Source organism: Anolis sagrei, chromosome 2, assembly GCF_037176765.1.
Source record: "Anolis sagrei isolate rAnoSag1 chromosome 2, rAnoSag1.mat, whole genome shotgun sequence".
NCBI classification, from domain to species: Eukaryota; Metazoa; Chordata; class Lepidosauria; order Squamata; family Dactyloidae; genus Anolis; species Anolis sagrei.
In genome coordinates this window covers 175947223-175974124 of record NC_090022.1, presented here as the reverse complement: position 1 = coordinate 175974124, position 26902 = coordinate 175947223, and the positions used below count along the sequence as shown (strand labels likewise).

Genomic DNA, 26902 nt, shown 5'->3' with positions numbered 1-26902 from the left:
ACTTCCAGTTCCATAGTTGCATGGCAGCAGACATGTACTAGGGGCGCTTGTGATGCAGCAGGGAGGACAGGCAGCGTTGGGTGTTTTCACAGGTGACCACAGGTAAGCAATCTGTCCTTCTTCTTCGTGGTCTCTTGTGACTCACACAAAATGGGTAACTAGCAATACTAACCATAGGAAGTGGGATGTCACATCAAACGTGCCCTGCCAAAAGCATCATCCTTCTGGTCCTGGCATCCACTTCGTGGTGTTATCCAAAAATGAGAGGGTGGCTACTTTGCAGACGTTGTCAAGAGGTATTCCTCTCAAGAAAGCAGTGTAGGCCACTAACTCTTGAGCAAAGTGTTCCCAAATGGTCTTAGGTTGAGTTTGACTCACAAGTTGATAGGAAAAGCAAATGGCAACTGCAATCCATTTACAGTGCCCCTGGGATGTCACAGGTGAGCCCTGAGCAGCAGTGGAGTACTTGACAACATGCCTCATTGATTTCTGTGTAAGGTAACCCAATGGACATAGAAGGCTAAGGAGCTTCTGACATTGAGACAGTGCCGTGTCTTCCCTAGGTCAGACATGGGATTTTGAAAAAAGGCGTGTTTATTTATCATGTCAGAAGCAAATTGAGGGTATTATACTAAATTTCCTTTGACCAGAAACTAGCCACTTCAAGTGCCTCTGGTGTCGCCATAAAGGGTCCTTCATTGTGCATGTGGCAGGGCTCAGACCATGTTGTAATAAGTGGTCTGTGGTCTGCTCTTCTGCACATTCACATGTCATGGTCTCCACTTTATAGCCCCATTTCTTAAGACTGGCTCTGCGTCACGTGGTACCAGAGAGCAATCTGTTCAGTGCCTTCCAAGTCGCTGCATCCACAATAAAATAATTTGGTCTCAGGAGCTTTGTTAACCAATCAGCTATATAATCATCAATACAATATAGATCCCCCAACTTGCAGGAGGTGGGAAACATGGACCATGAGGCCTTCAGTACCTGCAAAGGTAAGGGAGAAGAGGATGGAAAGCTGGCATCTTGAATATTGGGTTGTTGATGGTGGCACTGGGAGGTTGAAGGCACTGGCCAGACAGGGCATTTGATCTGTGATGGACCTGAAGTCATCTATTGAAGACTGCTGGGGGGGGGGGGGGGGGTTGTCAAGTTCTGCCACATTTGGATCTGGGGAGATATAGGATTGAGATGATGAGCCTGAAGAAAGAGACCCATTGTCAGATTTCAGGAAATAAGAGAGGCTAGGGCAGAAGGGGATTTGATGGCCTGGGCAACGCCACCGCAAGAAAGTTGTGAATATTTGTGGAGGATGTGGCAGCCTGCTTGTCAGGTGCCAGTGTTGATGACTGATGTGTGTGATGTCTGCTATCATGGCAGTGACAGAAAGATTCAAGGCAATCACAATCCCCACAATGGTACCTATCTGTATAGCATTAGCTTTTGGATCTGCAGAAGTCACTGGGGAAATAATCTTGTTAGGAATGATGACATCATTGGCAGTGACAGCAGGAGCTCCAGGACCGAGAGAATGACGTAGATGGAGATCACTGTGCCCGTAGGACCAACGTGGAGTGGGAGAACCTCTCAACACCAATCAAGATGCCAATTTTGCTTGGGGATGATGCAGCTGTCTGAAAAGGGGGACTACTTGGAAGCAGATGTAGTGTTCTGGCTCAGGAGAGGAGTGTCATGGACTTCACATCGGAGGAAGACTCAGACCTAGGCTAGGATAGAGGCTCTTCAGTTGGTTGTGGGGTTGATGGTTTCCGAGAGAGAGATAGAGAGTTTGTTGTTGTTGTTCATTCGTTCAGTCATTTCTGACTCTTCGTGACCTCATAGACCAGTCCACGCCAGAGCTCCCTGTCGGCCATCACCACCCCCAGCTCCTTCAAGATCAATCCAGTCACTTCAGATAGAGATGCAGATAGATAGATAGATAGATAGATAGACAGACAGAGAGCAAAAGCTGTAGAGAGTATGCTCTAGAACAGTGGTTCTCAACCTGTGGGTCCCCAGATGTTTTGGCCTTCAACTCCCAGAAATCCTAACAGCAAGTAATCTGGCTGGGATTTCTGGGAGTTGTAGGCCAAAACACCTGGGGACCCATAGGTTGAGAGCCACTGCTCTAGAAGTTAAAATTAACTAACCAATTCTGGAAATGTAAATGGCTGGAATAGGAGGCTTCTATCTATGTTAACATTTTTATTTTTGCTTCTTCAAAAGAAACCTTAGGTATCTTAGTTTCTAGCTATCTACCCAAGGCCAAAAGCCTTTCAGTTCTTGCTTTGTTATCCTTGATCTTGGACTTTTAAGGATATACACTGGACAACTCCTGGAAAGAGAATTTAATGGCGAGAGAAACCGATGAGGATGAAGGGGGTTGGATTGTTGAAGAGGTTGAAACCATTTGCAGAGAACTCTTGTGTGTCAATGAGAGCAACAAAGCTGCTGAGGCTTTGTTGCTGGGCCCAAGAACTGAGTAGATGATACTGGTGAAGATGGATTTCAGTGGTGATGAAGATTTTGAAAGTCTTAGATAAGGCTTTCAGGGAAGTTAGATCCGGAGCTGAGAGTGCATGCTCATAAAGCAAGGATTTCAGGTGAGAGTCTTGATTTTTTCTGGCTTGGGGCGTGAAGGCTTGGCATTGTTAGCAAACGTGCACAATATGCCCCTCTCCTAGACACAGGACACATTTGTAGTGCCCATCACTGTGAGAAATTTTTTTCTCCACAGTTGATGCACCATTTAAAAAAAGATGGTTGAGGATATATCCGAAGTTGCAGTGGCATGAGCCATTGTTGGGGCACCGGAGAGATAGAGAGCTGAGAGATAAGCCAAGAGTCAAAATGCCAGACAGATGAAAGCTACAGAAAATAGTCAGTGCTGAAGTACAAGGTCAAATACAATTTGATAAGGAAGAGAAAGATCCAAAAAGCAAGCTGAGTCAAACCATTATAGCAGATGCTGAACACAGACAAAGGTTCCTGCAGTGAGAGAAAAAAAACTTTTTTTTGTGACAACCCACTATTTATACTGTGGAGAGAGTGGGTGAGGTTACTGCCAAAAATTGTATCTCTAGAGTTCTAGAAGTTTCCCAAAGAGCTCTGTGAAGACACAGAACACCCATTTTATTTGATTCACAGAGACCATAGAGAAGAACAGACGTTCATTATATTCCTATAAACGAAAAGCAACTAAAAACAATGCTCATGATCTCCTCTAAAAGCTTATACTACAGTCAACATGTTATCATGTTTTTGTTCTTGCAAAATGAAATTCAATACTTGTAACTATAACAATACATTACAAATTGTGGTTTCTGTAATGGGAGAAACAATATGGTACATGCTCAAAGGTCCCGTACACATGTCGTACACATGTTTGCTGAACCCTGGTGAAGACTTGGTTCTGTGTCTAGACCAGTGGTTCTGAACCTATGGGTCCCCGGGTGTTTTGACCTACAACTCCCAGAAAACCCAGCCAGTTTACCAGCTGTTAGGATTTCCAGAAGGCCAAAACATCTGGGGATCCACAGGTTCAGAACCACTGGTCTAGACTGTGCTAAGAACTGGCTCATTTTGAGCTTCAGAGAGAAGCACCTGTTGAAAACACTGCAGCATCACTGCCACTCACTTGATAAGGTAGACATCATATTTCCCCGCTGAGCGACCAGACTTCCTTTGCTTGAGCTTGCGAGTCCAGCCTTCAGGCAAAGTGGGGTCATCGTACATGGGGCCACGATCTCGGATGACGGAACGGCGCTGTTTTGGAGAGGCAGAAGCTTCAGGCACAGCTGGGGCAGTCCCAGCTCCTTCCGACATCTCTGCTTTGCCTGCTTCAGCTGGTTCAGGTGAAGAATGCTCATGCTGCTTTTCTTCCTTCCTCTCCTTCTTCACTTTTTTGAGTTTGGAGGATTTGTCCCTCAGGCCCTGTAAGTCTTGGTCCTCAGATTTTTCTTCCCTACAAAAAGAAAAATAAGTCCCTGTGACCATTAAGCACGCCTCAATGCAAAATAAGGATGGATGGGTAGATCCAGAACTACTCACTTATAATTACACGGATAAAGTCCCATTTCCACCCCCACCCACCTCCGCAGCACAATCTGCTGAGTAAGAAACACAACACACAGAAGCCCTTCAGCTAAATACATTATGACTCCCCCAGTCCTTTCTTGCACTCCTTAGAAATATGTTTTAAAAATGGATACCACAGTCACCCAAATTCAACAGCAAATGCGCTACGGCTAATGGTACAGCCAGTTTAGTTCAATTTCAGAAGTCAACATAAAGATAAACATCAATACAGGTTTTATGCCACACAAGCACACCCAAGTCCCCCTGTGATTATAGATCTCCCTGTGACCTTTGGTGTTAGGTCTTTGCCGTTGCGTACATTATTATTGTTCACTGTTAGAGGGTAGACCATTGGGTTAAGGCTGAGCATGGGTTGTGACAACCCATCTCTCTGACGTTAGTCACTTTGCTCTTGCACAGTTCCGGTCTTTCTCCGCATTATTGCCTATGGCCAGTGGTAAGCCCTTGGCTACCAGTGTACCCACAATGGTTCAATTGTGGGTACACAATGGTTGGGTACACAATGGTTCAATAATGGTTCAATCAGGCCATTTTAGTCTGAGCATGGGTTGTGACAACCCATCTCTCTGACGTTAGTCATTTTGCTCTTGCACAGTTCTGGTCTTTCTCCGCATTATTGCCTATGGCCAGTGGTAGGCCCTTGGCTACCACTGTTCCCACAATGGTTCAATCCGGCCATTTTAGTCTTGTGCCATTGTGTACTTGTGCCATTGCGTACTCCGCCCTATTGCGGAATACGCAATCCCTAAGTACCGGGATTGTGGTGCAGCTGGCTGGGTGTCAGCTGCATCAAGATCACTACTGACCAGAAGGTCATGAGTTCAAAGCCAGCCCAGGTCGGAGTGAGCTTCCGACTAATTTTGTGTAGCTTATTGTCGACCTTTGTGACCCGAAAGACAGTTGCATCTGTCAAGTAGGAAATTTAGGTATCACCTATGTGTGGGGAGGCTAATTTAACCAATTTAGGAGGCCATAAAAAATCTCCAGCAAAGCATGTGGGGAATGCAGAAAGTACTTCATCAGTGTCGCAGATGGACGGTGAAGCGACAACTCCCCTGGTGGCCAGAAAAGTTGGAATGTTAGCCTCTGTCTGTCTGTCTATATGTGTTGTATGTCTATGGTATTGAATGTCTGCTATGTATTTGTACAATGTAATCCACCCTGAGTCCCCTGCGAGGTGAGAAGGGTGGAATATAAATACTGTAAATAAATAAATAAAAATAAAAATATCCATTATCAAAAAAGCTCCAGTATCCAAAACTAGTCACCCGCTTCCACCTTCAAGTGACATGTGTGACACTTTTCCTCATTTTTTCATAAAGCAGAAGTGAATAACTCAAAAGCTCCTTAGAGATCTGTACAATATTCTACTTTTTCTTCCAAATATCAGGTCCTTATAATTCAAGTCTCTCAGATCCTCAGTTTTCCTCCAGCATTTTATTCGCTAAATGTAGCAAATGAAAGAAATACAAGGTTAGAGAGACTAGCCTTGTATCTCTTGGATTTGTGAATGGCAGGTAGATTCACACCAAGAACTGTGCTTGGGGATTCCTGTCATTTCATTTTTCTGTTGGTGGCCCTAAATTTAGTGTGTGTCTTACAATCAATGGCATATTAGAATCAAAGAAATATGGTAACAGTTCGAGTACGTTCTGGATAAGAGGTCTCCCAGAACTATGCATGTAGCTATATTATACAGATATATCTAAAGGCATCAGATCCCATATGATCTTGGAAGCTAGACAGAGTCAACCCTGGTTGGTACTTGGGGTTGACTCTGTCTAGCTTCCAAGATCATATGGGATCTGATGCCTTTAGATATATATCTGTACAATATAACTACATGCATAGTTCTGGGAGACCTCTTATTCAGAATGTACTCAAACTGTTACCACATTGTATTGTCGAAGGCTTTCATGGCTGGAATCACTGGGTTGTTGTAGGTTTTTTCAGGCTATATGGCCATGGTCTAGAGGCATTCTCTCTTGACGTTTCGCCTGCATCTATGGCAAGCATCCTCAGAGGTAGTGAGGTGTTTTGGAACTAGGAAAAAGGGTTTATATATCTGTGGAATGACCAGGGTGAGACAAAGGACTCTTGTCTGCTGGAGCTAGGTGTGAATGTTTAAACTGATCATCGTGATTAGCATATAATGGCCTGACAGTGCCTGGAGCAAACTTTTGTTGAGAGGTAATTAGATGTCCTTGTTTGTTTCCTCTCTGTTGTTGTGTTGTTGTAATTTTAGAGTTTTTTAATACTGGTAGCCAGATTTTGTTCATTTTCATGGTTTCCTCCTTTCTGTTGAAATTGTCCACATGCTTGTGGATTTCAATGGCTTCTCCATGTAGTCTGACATCGTGGTGTTACCATATTTCTTTGATTCTAATATGCCATTGATGAATATCAGATGCTGTAGGTTATGTTTCAGAAGAAAGAACTACATTATTTCCTGCCTAAGAAAACCCCATAAAAATTAATGGAGTTGCCATAAATTAACAGATGGCTTAAAGGCACATACACACATATTCTCCTTCCTCATAAATTTAATTGATTGATTGATTGATTGATTGACAATAAACAACTTTATTTGTATTCCACAACCATCTCCCTGGAGGAACTCGGGGCGGCTTACAGGATGCACTCAGTAGTGACACACAATATACATGCAACAAAATATAAAATATTACTCCAACCATCACCCAAGTCAAAAAAAGAAGCACCATTAAAGCCTTGGCAGACCGTGCAAAAAGAATCTGCAAACCCCACCTCCTCCAAGATGAACTGACCCACCTCAACTGGGCTCTACAGGCCAATGGATACTCCACCTCAGACATCAGAAGAGCTGCAAGACCAAGAACAAGCCACGAGAGTAAAGATTAAGATCCACCCAGAGGAAAAGTGTTCCTGCCATACATCAAGGGAACCACTGACCGCATAGGGAAGCTGATGAGGAAACACAACATACAAACAATCTACAAACCCACCAAGAAAATCCAACAAATGCTACGTTCAGCAAAGGACAAGAGGGATCCTCTCACCTCTGCAGGAGTCTACCGTGTACCATGCAGCTGTGGACAAGTCTACATAGGGACCACCGAACGCAGCATTGCCCAGACACGCATCAAGGAACATGAAAGGCACTGCAGACTACTTCAACCAGAGAAGTCAGCCATAGCAGAGCACCTGATGAACCAGCCTGGACACAGCATATTATTTGAGAACACAGAAATGCTGGACCACTCCAACAACCACCATGTCAGACTACACAGGAAAGCCATTGAAATCCACAAGCATGTGGACAATTTCAACAGAAAGGAGGAGACCATGAAAATGAACAAAATCTGGCTACCAGTATTAAAAACCTCTAAAATTACAACAGCAAAAACAGCAGAGAGGAAACAACCAGGCACATCTTAACACCTCTCAACAAAATATTCCCCCAGGTTCAGCCAGGCCTTCAAATGCTAATGAAGGTGGTCAGTTGAAACATTCACACCTAGCTCCAGCAGAGAAGAGCTCTTTGCCCCACCCCAGTCATTCCACAGATGTATAAACCCATTTTCCTAATTCCAACAGACCTCACTACCTCTGAGGATTCTTGCCATAGATGCAGGTGAAACGTCAGGAGAAAATGCCTCTAGAACATGGCCATATAGCCCGAAAAATCCCACAAGAACCTATAAATTATTAAATTAGTAACAATTAATATTAACCCAATTACACATAAAACAACAATAAAACCCCATCAATTAAAAATACTAAAAGACCCGACAAGCTATTCCATGAATGGGGCTGGGCAAAAGCACAACACATTATTCAAGTAGAAGCAGCCCGGATGTGAGCATGTACTTTTTGCCGTTTTCCTTTTCTTCACAAAGAAGGGAACCCAGCAGCTGTGATAACCAGAAAGATGAGAGGCATTTGAGAGGAACTCCTCGATTCTCCAGGCTATAATTACTGCTGCAGAAATTCAAAGTGTTTGTAAATAAGCTGGGGATGCTGCATTTGGGAAATCATATTGCTTGCATGTTCCAGGAGTGGAGAAATCATACTCAAAAGATGACATAATGAGATGCTGCTTGTTGAACAAATGGATTATGCTTTGAATAGGGAATAAGAACACATCTTTCAAATGGTTTTGGTCGCAAACCATGAAAGAGAATGGCGCATCTCCAGCAATACCAGATGATGTTTTAAATTAATACCAGACAAGTTGGCCTAGTCCAGCAACAGCCAAAACAGTGTAGACTACCAACAGTCCTACAGTATGTCAAACAGCACTAACTAGTTAACATATGAGTAGCATTTGCTTGAGACATCCCATGAGTAATTTCACAAATCACAGGGGCAAATGCAGTTATATCAGATGGATTAATTAATCTGGGGAGCTATTATAACTGCTAGAGCAGCTTGGAAACACCTATTTTTGATTGGGGGTTAAAAGAGGCCAAGTAGGTCTAATCACTGTTACTATAGGCCAGTGTTTCTCAACCTGTCAGAGGGGTCACTAAAGACCATCATAAAACGCAGTATTTTCTGTTGATCATGGGGGTTCTGTGTGGGAAGTTTGCCCCAATTCTGTCGTTGGTTGGGTTCAGAATGCTCTTTGATTGTAGGTGAACTATAAATCCCAGTAACTACAACTCCAAATGTCAAGGTCTATTTCCTCCAAACTCCACCAGTGTTCACATTCGGGTATATGGAGTATTCCTGCCAAGTTTGGTCCAGATCCATCATTGTTTGAGTCCACAGTGCTCTCTGGATGTAGGTGATCTATAACTCCCAAACTCAAGGTCAATGCCTATCATGGGTGTACTATGTGTCACCTTTGGTTCAATTCCATCGTTGATGGGGTTCAGAATGCTCTTTGATTGTAGGTGAACTATAAATCCCAGTAATTACAACTCCCAAATGTCAAGGTCTATTTTCTCCTAACTCCACCAATGTTCACATTTGGGCATATTTGAGTATTTGCGCCAAGTTTGGTCCATATCCATCACTGTTTGAGTCCACAGTGCTCTCTGGATGTAGGTGAACTACAACTCCAAAACTCAAGGATGATGCCCAGCAAGTCCTTCCAGTATTTTCTGTTGGTCATGGAAGTACTGTCTGCCAAGTTGGTGTAATTCCATTGTTGGTAGAGCTCAGAATGTTCTTTGATTGTAGGTGAACTATAAATCCCAGCAACTACAACTCCCAAATGTCAAGGTCTATTTTCCCTTAACTCCACCAAAGTTCACAGCAGCCCACGGTGGCGCAGTAGGTTAAACCCCTGTGCCGGCAGGACTGAAGACCGACAGGTCCCAGGTTTGAATCCGGGGAGAGGCAGATGAGCTCCCTCTATCAGCTCCAGCTCCTCATGCGGGGACATGAGAGAAGCCTCCCACAAGGATGATAAAACATCAAAATCATCAGGGCGTCCCCTGGGCAACATCCTTGCAGACGGCCAATTCTCTCACAACAGGACACTCCTGACACGAAAAAAACAAAACAAAACAAAACAAAAAAACAAAGTTCACATTTGGGCATATTGAGCATTTGTGCCAAGTTTGGTCCATACCCATCATTGTTTGAGTCCATAGTGCTCTCTGGATGTAGGTGAACTACAACTCCAAAACTCAAGGATGATGCCCGGCAAGTCCTTCCAGTATTTTCTGTTGGTCATGGAAGTACTGTGTGCCAAGTTGGTGTGATTCCATTGTTGGTAGAGTTCAGAATGCTCTCTGATTGAACTATAAATCCAAGCAACTACAACTCCCAAATGACAAAATCAATCCCACCCCCCAACCTCAGCAGTATTTAAATTGGGGCGTATGGAGTATCTGTGCCAAATTTGGTCCAGTGAATGAAAATGCATCCTGAATATTGGATATTTACAATTCATAACAGTAGCAAAATTACAGTTACGAAGTAGCAACTAAAATAATTTTATGATGGGGGGGGGGTCACCACAACATGAGGAACTGTATTAAGGGATCACGGCATTAGGAAAGTTGAGAACCACTACTACAGGCCATCCAATTGCCCTCCCTTTTTTCAGCAGTGAAACGGGCGCTATTTTTGTCATCATCTGGTTCCTACTAAAAAAACAACAACACACAATTGGATATTGTCATAGAAAATATTATGCTCCAAGTCTATATGTATGTGCACATGTAAATTAACATTAAATGGGATTAGATTTCAAAACATGGATATCGACACTAAAAAAAAATAAAGCTTTGACAGGACACATAAGGTGAAGGTCAACATGTGCTCCTTGTAATTTGCCAGAAGGGGAAAAATAGAAATTCTGAATTGAGGCATGACTCTTTCATAGCAAATGAGCTCCTTTTCTCAGGCTAGAAGATGCATCCTTTTCTACTTCCCTGCTATTCACAGAGCCTATTCAAACAGCCCAAAGAGGCAAGTCGGATGGATGCTCTCCTGCTGGGTGAGCTTGGCTGTCAGTGGTATCATCATGATAAACCTTAAGGGGGATTTTATCTCATCAGGTACAAATGAATGGTAATCATGCCACTGACAGTTTGAAGGCCAGCCACTTAACTGAAAGAATTACCACAGGAAGCTGTCAAGAGAAAAAAAAAACCCCAACTTTATAAAATGCTAGCAGCAGTCAGCTATCAGAAATCAGCCTGCTTTTTGTCGAAGGCTTTAATGGCTGGATTCACTGGGTTGATGTAGGTTTTTCAGGCACAAGCTTTAAGATCTTCTGGGGAGGCCCTCCTTTCGCTCCCACCACCATCACAAGCACAGGTTGGTGAGGATGAGAGAGAGGGCCTTCTTGGTGGTGGCCCCCCGCCCCTGGAACACCCTTACTAGAGAAATAAGACAGGCCCCATCCCCTCCTTTCGTAAGAGCCTAAATACCTGGTAGGTTTAAACAAGCCTTTGAGAACGACTAGTTCTAGTTCAGCCCTAGATACTGTTGAATATGGCCATATCTTTTTCTAATCGTTGTCCATACTCACCCAAACATAGTTTTTGTGATTAATCACTATGCATTAATTATGTTCAATTTGTAATGAAAATATAGCCTGCATATCAGATATTTACATTATGATTCATGATAGTATCAGTTATGAAGTAGCAATGAAAATATGTTTGGGGGTCACCACAACATAAGGAACTGGATTTAGGGGTCACGGCATTAGAAAGGCTGAGAACCACTGCTATAGTTCTTTCAGGTTGCTGGGATTTATAGTTCACCTACAATCAAAGAGCATTCTGAACTTCACCAATGATTGAATTTAACCGAACATGGCATACAGGACTCTCATGACCAACAGAAAACACTAGAAGGGTTTGGTAGGTATTGACCTTGAGTTTGGGAGTTACAGTTCACCTGAAAGTGAAAGGTGTTGGTATTTATAGAACCTCAACTATAATAATAATCATAATCTATATAAATAAAATGTAATGTTTGTTTGTGGGATTAGCAGAAGTAAAAAACCACTGGACAAATTGACACCAAATTTGGACACAAGACACCTAACATGGATGTCCTTCTCTCAAAAAAATTGATTTTGTCATTTGGGAGTTGTAGTTGCTGGGATTTATATTTCAGCTACAATCAAAGAGCATTCTGAACTTCAGCAATGATTGAATTTAACCAAACTTGGCACACTGGACTCCCATGACCACTAGAAGGGTTTGATAGGCATTGACCTTGAGTTTGGGAGTTATAGTTCACCTACATCCAGAGAGCACTGTGGACTCAAACAATGATGGATCTGGACCAAACTTGGCAGGAGTACTCCATATACCCCAATGTGAACACTGGTGGAGTTTGGAGGAAATAGACCTTGACATTTGGAGTAGTAGTTACTGGGATCAATCAAAGAGCATTCTGAATAGGGAATCTATTTCAATGTGTTTGATGCCCACTTGAAAGCTATGCAAATTATCTGTGGTCATTCTTGTCATCTTCTTTCAACTGTAACCCTGCTTTTGCACTTTTCTCTTGAACCTTTACCAGAAGGAGTTCTAAATCATTGCTGCGTTCTGCAAGAACTATGGTGCCAACTGCAGACATTCATGTTAACATCTCAGTACTGACTCAGATGTTACCAACCTTCCTCTCACCCTATTCCTCTAAACACAAAGGGAGGTTTGCAACTAGTTCACCCAGGTGCTAGAACCAAATGTTTTCACATTAACTGCCACCCGACGTGGGTTTCCTGCTTGAGTTCAGTGGTGGCATCTGCCAAAGCCAACCAGTTTTCAGTTCCTTAATGTACTAAGGAAAAGGGGTGGGGGTGGAGATACTACAGCAAGTACTATTTATTTATGTATTTGAAGCATTTATATTCCACCATTCTCACCCCAATGGGGACAGGATTCAAAATATATTCTGCTGCTGAGAACTCTTTACTTCTAAGTATACCGTATATTCTCGAGTATAAGCCGACCCGAATATAAGCCGAGGGACCTAATTTTACCTCAAAAAACTGGAAAAACGTATTGACTCGAGTATAAGCCAAGGGTGGGAAATGTAGCTGCTACAGGTAATCGTCAGTAGGTTAAATGTTTTTGAGTATTTATACAAATCTGTAATTTAAGATTAGACTGCCCAACTCTGATTCAACCATTATTCTAACATCTTTCAATGTAAATGTACTTATTATAATATAATATAATATAATATAATATAATAATATAATAATAAAATAATAAATGTAATAACATGTAATAAAATAATAATAGAGTAAATACTGGAAATTTAATAATAATAGTAATAATAATAATAATAATAATAATAAAGTAATAAATGTAATAATAACAATAATAGAGTAAAATAATAAATGCAATAAAAATAATAATAGAGTAAAATAATATAAATGTAATAATAATAATAATAATAATAAGAGTGAAATAATAAATGTAATAAAAATAATACTAATAGCAGAGTAAAATAATAAATAACCTTGACTCAAGTATAAGCCGAAGGAATTTTTTTCAGCCTAAAAAAGGGGCTGAAAAACTAGGCTTATACTCGAGTAAATACAGTAAGTCTTTCATAGGTCAAGGAGCAAAAAATACATAAGTAATCTGAAGACTGCCCACTGCTGCTTTAGAAAGCATTACAATTTTCTATCCATTCTATAGGTCTCAAATGCTATCTAGTGTTGGTCTGAAGAAATCTCTCTGTTATAATCTGGCACCACCTATAACAGAAAGGGTTCCAAGTTCCAAACAAATACAACATAAAATATTTATTATAAACATACATTACACAACAGAAGAGAGGCTGAAAAAGCTGAATTAATACAAATTTATTAGTGCAAAAATAAAAGGGAGTATCTATATAAATAAAAATGTAATGTTCGTTTGTGGGATTAACAGAACTAAAAAACCACTGAATGAATTGACACCAAATTTGGACACAATCATAGAATCATAGAATCAAAGAGTTGGAAGAGACCTCATGGGCCATCCAGTCCAACCCCCTGCCAAGAAGCAGGAATATTGCATTCAAATCACCCCTGACAGATGGCCATCCAGCCTCTGCTTAAAAGCTTCCAAAGAAGGAGCCTCCACCACATTCCGGGGCAGAGAGTTCCACTGCTGAACGGCTCTCACAGTCAGGAAGTTCTTCCTAATGTTCAGATGGAATCTCCTCTCTTGTAGTTTGAAGCCATTGTACCACGTCCTAGTCTCCAAGGAAGCAGAAAACAAGCTTGCTCCCTCCTCCCTGTGGCTTCCTCTCACATATTTATACATGGCTATCATATCTCCTCTCAGCCTTCTCTTCTTCAGGCTAAACATGCCCAGTTCCCTAAGCCGCTCCTCATAGGGCTTGTTCTCCAGACCCTTGATCATTTTAGATCACAAGACACCTAACAACCCAATGTATGTCCTTCACTCAAAAAAATGATGTTGGCATTTGGTCAAAAATCCGGTAATAACAAAAAAAATCAAGTCGAAACAGTCTACGAGCTAAAGAGGTTCCTAAAGCTGCTGACACGGAAAAAGGAACTAGAGCGCAGTCTCTGCTGTGGGCATTTATAGTATTGGGGAGAGTGGGTGGGGCCTCCGCCAAAATGGGAGTTGTAGTTGCTGGGATTTATATTTCAGCTACAATCAAAGAGCATTCTGAACTTCAGCAATGATTGAATTTAACCAAACTTGGCACACTGGACTCCCATGACCAACAGAAACCACTAGAAGGGTTTGATAGGCATTGACCTTGAGTTTGGGAGTTATAGATCACCTACATCCAGAGAGCACTGAGGACTCAAACAATGATGGATCTGGACCAAACTTGGCAGGAATACTCCATATATCCAAATTTTACCACAAAAAACTGGAAAAATGTATTGACTCGAGTATAAGCCAAAGGTGGGAAATGTAGCTGCTACAGGTAATCGTCAGTAGGTTAAATGTTTTTGAGTATTTATACAAATCTGTAATTTAAGATTAGACTGCCCAACTCTGATTCAACCAGAGTTGAACACTGGTGGAGTTTGAAGGAAATAGACCTTGACCTTTGGGAGTTGTAGTTACTGGGATTTATAGTTCACCTACAATCAAAGAGCATTCTGAACCCAACCAACGACAGAATTGGGGAAAACTTCCCACACAGAATAATAATAATAATAATAATAATAATAATAATAATAATAACAACAACACTTTATTTGTACCCCGCTACCATCTCCCCAAGGGACTCGGTGCAGCTTACATGAGGCCGAGCCCAAACACAACATTACAAGCAATAATAACAACAATGCAAGCAATTAAAAAACTTAGACAATAAAATACCCCCATGACCAACAGATAATACTTAAGGCCATCGAGTCCAACTCCCTTCATCAGGGCAAGGAAACATAATCAAAGCCCTCCTGACAAAAAGCCATCCAGCCAAAGATATAGATAGATAGATATGATTCACACACACAGCGAGAAATAATATCGTAGATTTTAAAGAGACCCCTAAAAAGGACAATTCTATGTTGCATGTTCCAGAGTAGGCAAACCAGACAATCTCCACATGAACACTGACAAAGAAACAGCAAGAAATACGGTTTACCCGTAAGCATAAAAAAATACATATATTAGAAACCAACACTTTCTCATTACTTTATTTTCCAGATCACCAGGCTGGGCCACAGCAACGTGTGGCAGGGGATGGCTAGTAGTATATAATTTATAAAGTGGCAATAGCTTAATATATAATTCAGCAGCATTGTAACTTTAGCAGGGTATACAATTGCTCGATATCAACAAGGGAGTTTTCCTCGTTAACATCTTGCAGTTTGCCTCAAAGGAGAAACCCGTAACAGTGGAATCTGTATGACTGAGCAACCTGTATTACGTACAGCTCACTTACTCAATATTGCGCTTCAGAAGGCTTCGGAAGGATGAACAGGGATCCTCTGCTCACAGGAGGTTCCCTCTTTCTGACAAATAGCTAAATCAAGTTTCCAGGATTTCCTCATCATTTTTTTCTCTTTGAAGTCATTTCTTAGGCATGTTAGCTTTAATAGCTGGAATTTATTTCATTTCTCTTTCAATTAATGACACCACCTTATTAGCCAGCTCAAAGGGAGCAAGATTATACCACTTACAGAACTCAGAGGCTTCATCGGGGGGCAATCACTGAGATGGCACTGTCTCTCGTCCCCGCAAAATGGGCCTATGATGGTGGCGGAACCGAGAGCAGGGCCTCCCCAGAAGATCTTAATTTCCGCAGTGGTTCGTAAAGGGAGATGTGTTCAAACTGGTAAACTGGGCCGGGGCTATTTAGGGCTTTATAGGCCAAAGCCAGCACTTTGAGTTGTGACCGGTAGCAAACCGGCAGCCAGTGGAGAAAGGGGAAGAGCACAAAAAGGTATCTGGAAAAAGCGGATGAGCACAAAAAGGGATCATGCAGAGACTACTCCAATGTATTCCAAAAGATACTAACACATGTGATTGTGCAGGTTGTTTGCAAAGTTTTGTCTTCACAGACTTTTTACAGCTCTCCCTGCTGGTCTGACAGGCAAAGCTGCTCTCTCAGCTGAAGTCAAGGTCATTTTGACAGCAGCTGGGGTAGGAAGGATGCTTAGAAAAGGAAGCTGCCAGTTGCAGTTGCCATTATGTAAAGCAGTTGTAATCTGTGGCCTGCTAGGACATAGCTCTGGAACAGAAAGGCACAAATGTCTCTCTCAAGCAAGCAATAGGAGGATGAAATATTTTGGTCTTTGCAACCCTCATGCCCACACTCCCAGGACCTCAAACGATCATCTTTTTTTTATACTTGTAGAAGACAGCTTTTACAGGCTGATGTAACAGGGGTTTTCCCCATTTTTCCAAAATAGCTCCTGTCTCCAGATTCTGGGAACTCCCCATTTATGCTTTGAGCTGAACTTCAAGGTGTGCCAGCCCAGGAGAGAGCCACTGTGTCTGTTCTGAAAGATAGGGCTTACCACCTGGAAATAGGTCAGGCTTTCTATCTCCAGGCCCAACAGTACAGAAAGACCTTCCAAAGAACTCACGGCACTCTTTTGACCTCATACTGTAGAGCAAAAAAAAATGGTTCTCAAGAGGGATCAAGAGATTCATAGCCTCAAATGAGAAACAAAGCTTTACTGCACTTCTCCGCAGTCTAGTTTGAAGGCATGGGTGTGTGTAGTCTAACCTTTTCATCCAGGCAGACACTTTACACAAGCCTCAAACCAAAATGCAGTTTCACTTACTCCAACACCTTTCTTTCCTTTTCTTGTGTGTGAGTTTTCTAAAAAAAATCTTCACCTGATGAAGAAGCCAAAACACATCATGTATTTTGGTTGGCCTGATAAGAGTACTTACTAGTAGGCTTGGGTAACCACAGAAAAATTTGGTTCTAAACTCGTTTTTTTTTTAGGGGGCCCTTGCATTTCGTTTTTTTTTTTTAATAATTCCGAAATTTTCCTTTTAAAAATTTCAAAATATACGAAATTTCGTATAATTACGAATCGATTCGTTAATGGCGGACGCGATTGTGCAATATGCTAAAAAAACCTCCAAATGGGACAGGGGGAACTTCTGAAGCTTCCCTCTCCCTCTGTTGTTGACTGTTGGTGTGATAAAACAAGCAACAACTATAAAACTTGCACCAGACATGCGAAAATAATTACGAAATAATTACAAAATAATTATGAAATAAATTGAAAAAATTGTTTCGAATCTAATTTACTCCTCACACTATTCCTGCATGGCTCAATATTGGATCGTAAGCTAATTTAAATACGAATTAATAACGAATTATGAAATTAATGAACAAAATCACCCAAGCCTACTTACTAGGGATGTGCATAGTTTTGTTTTTAATTAGTAAGTCGTATCTAATTCGTAAGTTTTGTAAATATTAATAATACTTTATTTGTACCACGCTACCATCTCCCCAAGGGACTCGGTGCGGCTTACATGAGGCCAAGCCCACAACACATAATAAACAACACCAATAACAATAATCAATACAAAACAGTTAAAATAAACTCAAAAACAGAAAATACACAATAAGCAAGAAACAATAACAATATCAAAACATACAGCATTTAAAACTTATGGCCGGGCCAAATGTAATAATTCAAATTAAAAATTAAAAATGTTGGGCATGAACAAGGTAAGGCAAATTAGGTTTCCGAGAAAGAAGAGGGCACACAGACAATCCTAAGTCAATATTAAAGTGCATTTGAGGACATATTGCTAAGTTTTCCTTATTCTGGGAAGGCACACTAGAACAAATAGATATACAAATAGATATTAAGAAACTTGGGGGAGGGGGGCACTGAAAAAATTAAGAATCAAAATTCACCCAATACTTTTTCATTAAAATTCTGTAATGCTCAGAAGCCTGTAAGAGTCTGTTTCGTTTTCAGTGCGAGGCAAAGCCAAAAAAGCTGTCATTCCTCTTTAAATTCATGGCGAGAGGGCTGAAGCGAGACAAACTGAGTGAAAGACTGAGAGAGCACAGATTTCTGGAAAATGTAGTTTGGGAAAGCGAGGAGCACGATGATAGAGAATTCAAAAGGTCCTGCTCCAAACTACATTTCCCAGAATTCTGCTCAGCACCAGAAAGCTCCAATTAGGATAGGGGACAGATTTTTCCCTCCTAGCAAAAGCCAGAGTTCCAATAAATTGTTGAATCTCCAAAGAGGAGAACTGACTGATACTTCAATACAAGTAAATCAATGTTGGACTGGGAAGTAAATCAGTGCCGGACTGGGTATAAATAAATATAATAAATATAATAATAATAATAATAATAATAATAATAATAATAATTTGTACGGTGGCACTTATGTGAGAGCTGAACTATAAGGAAGGCTGAACCATAAGGAAGACTGAGCGAAGGAAGGAAGATAGATAGATGCCTTTGGACTGTGGCGTTGGACAAAACTTCTGAGAGTGCCTTGGACCGCGAGAAGATCCAACCACTCCATACTTCAGAAATAAAGCCCGACTGCTCATTGGAGGGAAGGATAGAAGAGGCAAAGATGAAGTACTTTGGCCCCATAATGAGAAGACAGGAAAATATATCGTCGAAGGCTTTCATGGCCGGAATCACTGGGTTGTTGTAGGTTTTTTCGGGCTGTATGGCAAAACATCAGGAGAATGCCTCTAGACCATGGCCATACAGCCCGAAAAAACCTACAACAACCCAGAAGACAGGAAAGCTTAGAGAAGACAATGATGCTGGACCGCGAGAAGATCCAACCAGAGAGAAAGGAAGGAAAAAGGAAGAGGGGCCGACCAAGGGCAAGATGGATGGATGGTATCCTTGAAGTGGCTGGCTTGACTCTGAAGGAGCTGGGGGTGATGATGGCTGACAGGGAGCTCTGGCGTGGGCTGGGCCATGAGGTCACAAAGAGTCAGAAGCGATTGGATGAATAAACAACAACAATAAGAAGAATGTAAAAATCTCCTCTATCTCTTTTTCAGATGCTCCCTCTCATCAATATTATTCACCTTTTCTACAACCCCAAATTTGAGAACCCAAAATCTTTTGTTAGCTGCCCTGAGTCCCTCTGCGGAGGTTGTGATAGGACGGGATACAAATGTCCAAAATAAATAAATAAATAAACAAAAAATCTAAAAATATCCATCAACTAGGCTGTTTCAAATATTTCTCCAGTTCCAACTGTGGATTTTATATGGTGCTCCCCAGATTTTGTTTTCCCTTTGTTTTCCACAACATAGATTTTGCTTTTTATATCAGGAATTGAATTGCAGAATCATAGAACAATAGAGTTGGAAGAGACCACATGTGCCATCTAGTCCAACCCCCCTGCCACGCAGGAAAAGCACAATCAAAGCAGTCCAACAAATCAGCTTTTAATCCTCTGTTGAAAAGCTGAAGTTATTATGATTACACTCAAGCCAGGCGTTATACATTTCAGTTCTAAAGCCAATTTAGGAGAGCTGCTATTAAGAAGTTGGTTTTGATGGAAAAGATTATGTAAATTAATAGTTAAGAACCCAAGAAGCCAACTTATTTAAGGACCTGGATCCACTTTAAATCTGGTTGTGACCTCCTGCAGAATTCCGGGGCTTGTAGTTTAGGAGGGTAGCCTTAAACTGCTCAGCTATACAGGTCCTGGGCTTCACTAAACTACAAACCCCAGAATTCTGCAGGAGGAGCAACTGGATTTAATGTTGAAGGGTAGTGCACTCTTGTCTCACATTCTACTAAATTATCTCCCTTCCCTTTGCAAAAGAATATTGCACAATGGTCAGAATCAAATCTGTGTATACAATGAAGCATAGAAGCTGGTTTGTTAAACATGGTCACAGTTAAATGTTCAGGTGACAACACTAGTACTGTATATACTCGAGTATAAGCCTAGTTTTTCAACCTTTTTTATAGGCTGAAAATGTTCCTCTCAGCTTATACTCGAGTCAAGGTTACTTATTATTTTACTCTGTTATTATTTTTATTACATGTATTATTTTACTCTATTTATTATTATTATTATTATTATTATTATTATTATTATTATTATTACATTTATCATTTTACTCTACTATTATTACTTTATTGTTCCCAAAACGTTCCTCCTACCCCTTTAAACTTCCCAGCTTTTAAATTTTAAAACTTTCACATTTGGCCCTGCCTTATCTTTTAAAATGTGTTGTGTCATTATTGTATTGTTTTGCTTTTTTGAGTTATTTATCGTTTGCTGTTGTTGTTTTTATGATGTTGTTGGGCTTGGCCTCTTGTAAGCCGCACCGAGTCCTGCGGGAGATGGTAGCGGGGTATAAGAACAATAAATAATAATAATAATAATAATACTTTATTAATGTTATTATTACATGTATTATTTTACAATATTTATTATTGTTATTATTACATTTATTATTTTACTCTATTATTACTGTTATTACATTTCCATTATTTTACTCTATTATTATTATTATTACAATTATTATGTTACTCTATTATTATTGGAAGGATACATAAGCACATTGAAGATGCTTAGAATCAGAGTTGGACGGTCTTATCTTAAATTACAGTGTGATGTAAACATTCAAAAACATTTAACCTTCTGATGCCTCAGTTAATGTAATTTTATTGGTATCTGTTTATATTTTGAAATTTACCAGTCGCTCCTACATTTTCCATCCTCGGTTTATACTTGAGTTGATACGTTTTCCCAGTTTTTGTGGTCAAATTAGGTGTCTCGGTTTATATTCAGATGGGCTTATACTCGAGTATATACGATATAATAATATCCAACATCAATATAATATCCAACATCAATATCGATGTTGGAAACCGGCCTGAGTCCCTCGAACGGAGGTGAGAAGACCGGTATACAAAACTGCTAAATAAATAAATAAATAAATAAATAAATGAGAACGGTAGCAAGACTGTTGTATTATTTATTTTCTAAACATATGTCTCAGAAAATATTAAAGGCTGGATACCATACAAAGAAATAAGAAATAATTCAACCCATCTATAGAAATAAGCTTTATGCTTTAGGTATGAAGTTATTTCCTTGGGAAAATCTAGCACTGGTAAAATACTTCTTTAATAAATGGTTTAAAAATAGTTATTTTTAAATAAAGGAATTAAACAACCAATTTGAAGATGTCCAGAAATCTGATAATTATCCTTGTTTAGCAAACACAAATCCAGCATACACATTGCTCTCTTGTCCTCAAAGAAAGAGCCCCAAATACCCTAGCAATGCATAATGCCCTTACTCTAGCCATCTTCTTTAAAAATGTGGCAGAAGAAAGCAGGAATTATCAGGCCACAGAACAACTAGCACAGCTTAGATATTGTACTGATCAGCAAAACAGATTTTCCCCCTCAAAAACAAAACAAACAAACCAGCACTGCCAGCAAATGGGAATTTTACTAGAAACATATTTCTGTATGGAGCACTGATGCTCAAGGGGAATTTACAGATTTCGTACCATTTCCTTTACAGCAGAAATGTTGAAATCTTCCTTCCAAAAATGATGTAACCATCTAAATTTAATTGAGGACTTCTTGACACTTCTTGCATTTCCCAACTGTTCTCTTTCGACGTAGAATGGTTGTAAATGGGGTGTCTTTTAAATAACGGCTGTTTATTTACAACTGTTTAAGTTGTATCTGCGGGGCACCTGAAATTGAGGATTTAGCACACATATTGTTTGATTGCAAATTGTATCAAAAGGTGAGAGACTTCCACCTTGGTCCATATATCAAACGGACAATGTATTGGGATTCTCACATCAGAACAACATATTTTATGTGTGGCCAAGACCCAAAAATAACATATAAAACAGCTCTGTACTTAAGCAAAACAATACGTCTGAGAACCACATATGTAGGGCTGATTGGGGTAAATTGTAGGGGTGATAATGAAATATGATGTATATACTCAGCTTGATCAGTTTATCCGTTTTATCATGTCTTATATGTATTTACTGTATTATTATAAGTGTCTTATTTTAACTTTCTACGTGGAGTGTGATCAGATCTTGTCAGGCCTTGTTGTTTCTTATTGTGATATGGCCTAAGGGCTAATCAATAAAATTACTACTACTACAACTGTTTAAGAATCCAAACAAGCTGTGGGATGTCCTCAGATCCTAAGGAACATGGGTGCTCTGTATGGGATCTCTTGTTTGTAAAGCTCGACTCCAAGTACACACCCACCGCAACAGGGGATAACTGACAGTCATGAGACTAAGGGCAGGGAGCGAAAGCAACATTTTTATAAATATTCCCACATCCACCCATAACTGGATATATACAGTGGAAGGATGCTATTGCAGTTTAACTTTAAGAATAGTGCAATTCTTTCCAGAAGGTATAATAATAATAATAATAATAATAATAATAATAATACTTTATTTGTACTCCGCTACTATCTCCCGAGGGACTCGTTGCGGCTGTCATGAGGCCGAGCCCAAACACAACAATAACAATAACAGCAATAATACAAAAACAATACAAAACTCATAGCAAAATAAGCAAAAACAATAACAATAACACGACACATTTAAAAACCAATGGCTGGGCCAAATGCAATAATTAAAAATTTAAAAAATAATGCTGGGCATGAACAGGTAGCATGTAATTGAAATAAAAATAATCTTAATTGAATTTATATTTTAAAAAACCCAAACATTTATTTTATCCTCTATACCACTGCTTCTTAAACTGTGGGTCCTGACCCCAAATAGGGTCCCATTAGCTCAATGTTTGGGTCCTGAAAAATTTAGTAAAAGTAAAAGGTTTCTGAATGCCACCCATTTTACACAAATTGTAACCAGTTTTTACAATGGACTCTGCAGAAAATGCTTCAGCTGGACTCCACAAAAAAGAAAAATCATGCTTTTAAGCAATCCTTATTTCTTATTTGAATATTTTTTTTATTAACCATAAAAGAAATGCTATATACATAAAAAGAGGTGGACCAATATAGTGAAAGAAAAGTAGGAAATATATTTATTTATTTTATTTATTTACATTATTTATATCCTGCCCATATCAGCCCGGAGGCGATTCAGGGCGGTCTACAGATGTATAAGTCTCAACAAAAACTACTTCATTCTTTTCTTTAAGCCAGATTTTTTACAGCGATTCAACTCATAGAATCATAGAATCAAAGAGTTGGGAAGAGACTCATGGGCCATCCAGTCCAACCCCCTGCCAAGAAGCAGGAATATTGCATTCAAATCACCTCTGACAGATGGCCATCCAGCCCCTGTTTAAAAGCTTCCAAAGAAGGAGCTTCCACCACACTCCGGGGCAGAGAGTTCCACTGCTGAACGGCTCTCACAGTCAGGAAGTTATTCCTCATGTTCAGATGGAATCTCCTTTCTTGTAATTTGAAGCCATTGTTCCGCATCCTAGTCTCCAAGGAAGCAGAAAACAAGCTTGCTCCCTCCTCCCTGTGGCTTCCTCTCACATATTTATACATGGCTATCATATCTCCTCTCATCCTTCTCTTCTTCAGGCTAAACATGCCCAGCTCCTTAAGCCGCTCCTCATAGGGCTTGTTCTCCAGACCCTTGATCATTTTAGTCGCCCTCCTCTGGACACATTCCAGCTTGTCAACTTGCTCTCCTCTTTTTTTCTAAAAAAAACCCTAATATATTTTTATTGCATTTATATTCATTTCATTACAAAAACAATCTCTATAATTCATATAATTACTTTTTTTCCTTGTGCTAGTTGTGCTACCCCGTGTGCTCCCCATCTCAAGAGCTCTTCTTTTCATTATGCTCCCACCAGAACCTCATTTCTTCTGGTGGGGGTTGGTTCCCATCTTCTTTCCTTAATGTTTCCTCAATAAATATTTTCCATATATTTTCAAAATCATTATCCTTCCTTAGGCCTTTTTAAACCTTTAGATTGCATGTTACTTTATCATTTATTGCTAATTTCCAAATTTTCTTGTACCATTCTTCCATCTTAATTTCCACCTCTCCTTTCCAATATTTTGCTATTAGTAGCCTTGCAGCGGTTAACAACATTGTTATCAGATTCTTTTCATTTTCCTTCCATTCATCCATTCATAGATAACAGTATAGTTGCTGGATTTATATTAATTTTTTTCTTCATAATACTTTCTATTTCCACTATAAAATTTCCCTAGAAACTGTACATATTTGCATTGCCACCACATGTGGATATACGTGCCCCTTTCTTGGCAACCCCTCCAACATTATTTCAAACATTTGTACCCCGTCCTTCTCTGAGGGGGGACTCAGGGCAGCTTACACCAGCAACAATTCAAAGTCAGCACATACAGTATAATTCAATATTGCACATTAAGTAAAAAAATTAGATTAAAAGTCCATTCAAAACATTAAATCCTTGCAATTGCTGGTTTATTATCAGTAAATGCTTGATTTTTATACTTTTTAATATACCTATATATCCAGGTTACATATAATTTCTCAGGCAAAAAGGGGTCATGAGTGTAAAAGGTTTAAGAAGCCCTGATCTATACAGCTCATATTTTGGATGTCATACCCCAAATATCTGAGTGCAAAAGACTGATCTAAAATATGTAAGTAAAGTCTTCCGTCCAGGTTGAGTGTTCTCTTCTCCAAGATGTTTAGGTCCAGATGTTTATGTATTTTGGAATACCTGCATTTGTATCATATAGGTAAGGTAAAGGTTTTCCCCTGACATTAAGTCCAGTCATGTCTGACTCTGGGGTGTTGTGCTCATCTCCATTTCTAAGCCAAAGAGCTGGCGTTGTCCATAGACCCCTCCAAGGTCATGTAGCTGGCATGACTGCATGGAGCGCCGTAACCTTCCTGCTGGAACGGTACCTATCGATCTACTCACATTTGCATGTTTTCGAACTGCTAGGTTGACAGAAGCTGGGGCTGACAGCGGAAGCTCACACCTCACCCCAGAATCAAACCTGCAACCTTTCGGTCAGCAAGCTCAGCAGCTCAGCACTTTAACCCACTGCGCCACCGGGGGCTCCATTGTATCATATAAACATAAGGAAATATTTTGGAGTTATAATTCAGGTCTAATGACACAAAATAAGTCACGTTTCATGTACACATAGCCTGAACATAATGTTTAACCATATTTTAATAATTTTGTGCATGACATAAACTTTACATACACTGAATCATAAAAAGCAAAGATGTCACTTTTTCAGCCACTCATTTGGATTTTTGTAGTATTTCAGAATTCTGGACAAAGGATGTTCAACCTGTATAAAGAAATACATTCATAAAGATGAGGTACCAGGAGCTGCTATATACACAGATTGAGCATCCCATCTGTGGAATTCTGAACTCCAAAATACTTAGACCTCCAAAACCGGTCACATGAATAGCAGAGACAGCAATACTTTGGCTTTCTGACGGTTTGATGTATCTAAACCAGGGTCCTCAAAATAAGGCCCGGGGGCCGGATACGGCCCTCCAAGCTCATTTACCCGGCTCTTGCTCAGGGTCAACCTAAGTCTGAAATGACTTGAAAGCACACAACAACAACAACAACAACAACAACAGTCCTATCTCATCAGCCACACTTCCCATTGAAATACTAATAAGTTTATCTTTGTTAAAATTGTTCTTCATTTTAATTATTGTATTGTTTTAAGTGCTTTTTGCACGATAAATAAGATATGTGCAGTGTGCATAGGAATTCATTCATATGTTTTTCAAATTATAATCCGGCTCTCCAACAGTTTGAGGGACTGTCACCTGGCCCTCTGTTTAAAAAGTTTGAGGACCCCTGATCTAAACCTTGTTTTATGCACATTTTAAAAAACGAAGAAAATTACACTTGTAATATGTGTATAAAATATATATGAAACATAAATGAATTTAATGTTTAAATTTGAGTCTCATCCCATCAGTGCATATGAGCAAATGCAGGTATTCCAAAATCTGGAGGAAAAAAATCCTAATTGCAAAACATTTTTGGTGCCACATATTTCAGGTAAGAGATAGCCAATTTGTATTTTCGTGACTCACACTCAAGACAGGTATTAATTTCATATTTATCTTAGAATGTCTTCTTATTTCTTTACACAAACTCTACCAAATTGTTTATTACAACTCCCCCAGTTTCTCCTTTAATTATTCACCAGTCAGCTTCCGAGCACAATTCAAAGTGCTGGTCTTAACCTATAAAGCCCTAAACGACTCTGGCTCAATTTACCTGTCCAAACGTATCCTCCCCTATGAACCATCAAGATTGCTAAGATCGTCTGGAGGGGCCCTGCTCTCGATCCCATCAGACTCACAGGCGCGGCTGGTGGGGACGAGAGACAGGGCCTTCTCGGTGGTGGCCCCTCGACTCTGGAACTCCCTTCCACTGGAGATCAGAACTGCCCCTTCTATCTTAGCGTTCAGGAAACAGGTGAAAACTTGGCTTTGGGGATTGGCATTCGACGAATGAGCCATGATCTTGTGATATGGATGGATGCCGACGAATAATGATTTTTGATGACGACTGACCACTGTAATTATATGATTGTATTTTGCTATTTTAATGTTTTAGTGTGATTTAGAATATGATGTTTTAATGACTGTCTGTAACATTGATGTTGGAAACCGGCCTGAGTCCCTCGAATGAAGGTGGGAAGACCGGTATACAAAACTGCTAAATAAATAAATAAATAAATAAATAAATAAATAAATAAATAAATAAATGTCTCATAATTAATTTTGATATCTGAAATGCCTAACCACGCTTTATTTACAAAGGCTGCTGTTAATTCTTGCTTTATTCTACCCTAAATATAATCCTTTATTTCCCATTCTAATAACAACTGATTCAAACTTATATAGCTAATTATCAGCAGCATATTTTCCTAATAAGAAAATCAATTCAGCCTTACTATTCATTTTAG

The 26902-nt window shown here is 39.9% G+C and overlaps 1 protein-coding gene across 1 annotated transcript in view; it reads right to left on the bottom strand.

Moving 5' to 3' along the window:
* The window catches only part of MECP2 (methyl-CpG binding protein 2), a 123844-nt gene that overhangs the window by 10807 nt on the left and 86135 nt on the right, over positions 1-26902 (bottom strand). The window contains exon 2 of the mRNA XM_060763206.2: positions 3638-3964. Within this exon, the coding sequence (XP_060619189.2) occupies positions 3638-3964 (327 nt within the window). The remainder of the gene's footprint in view (positions 1-3637; positions 3965-26902) is intronic.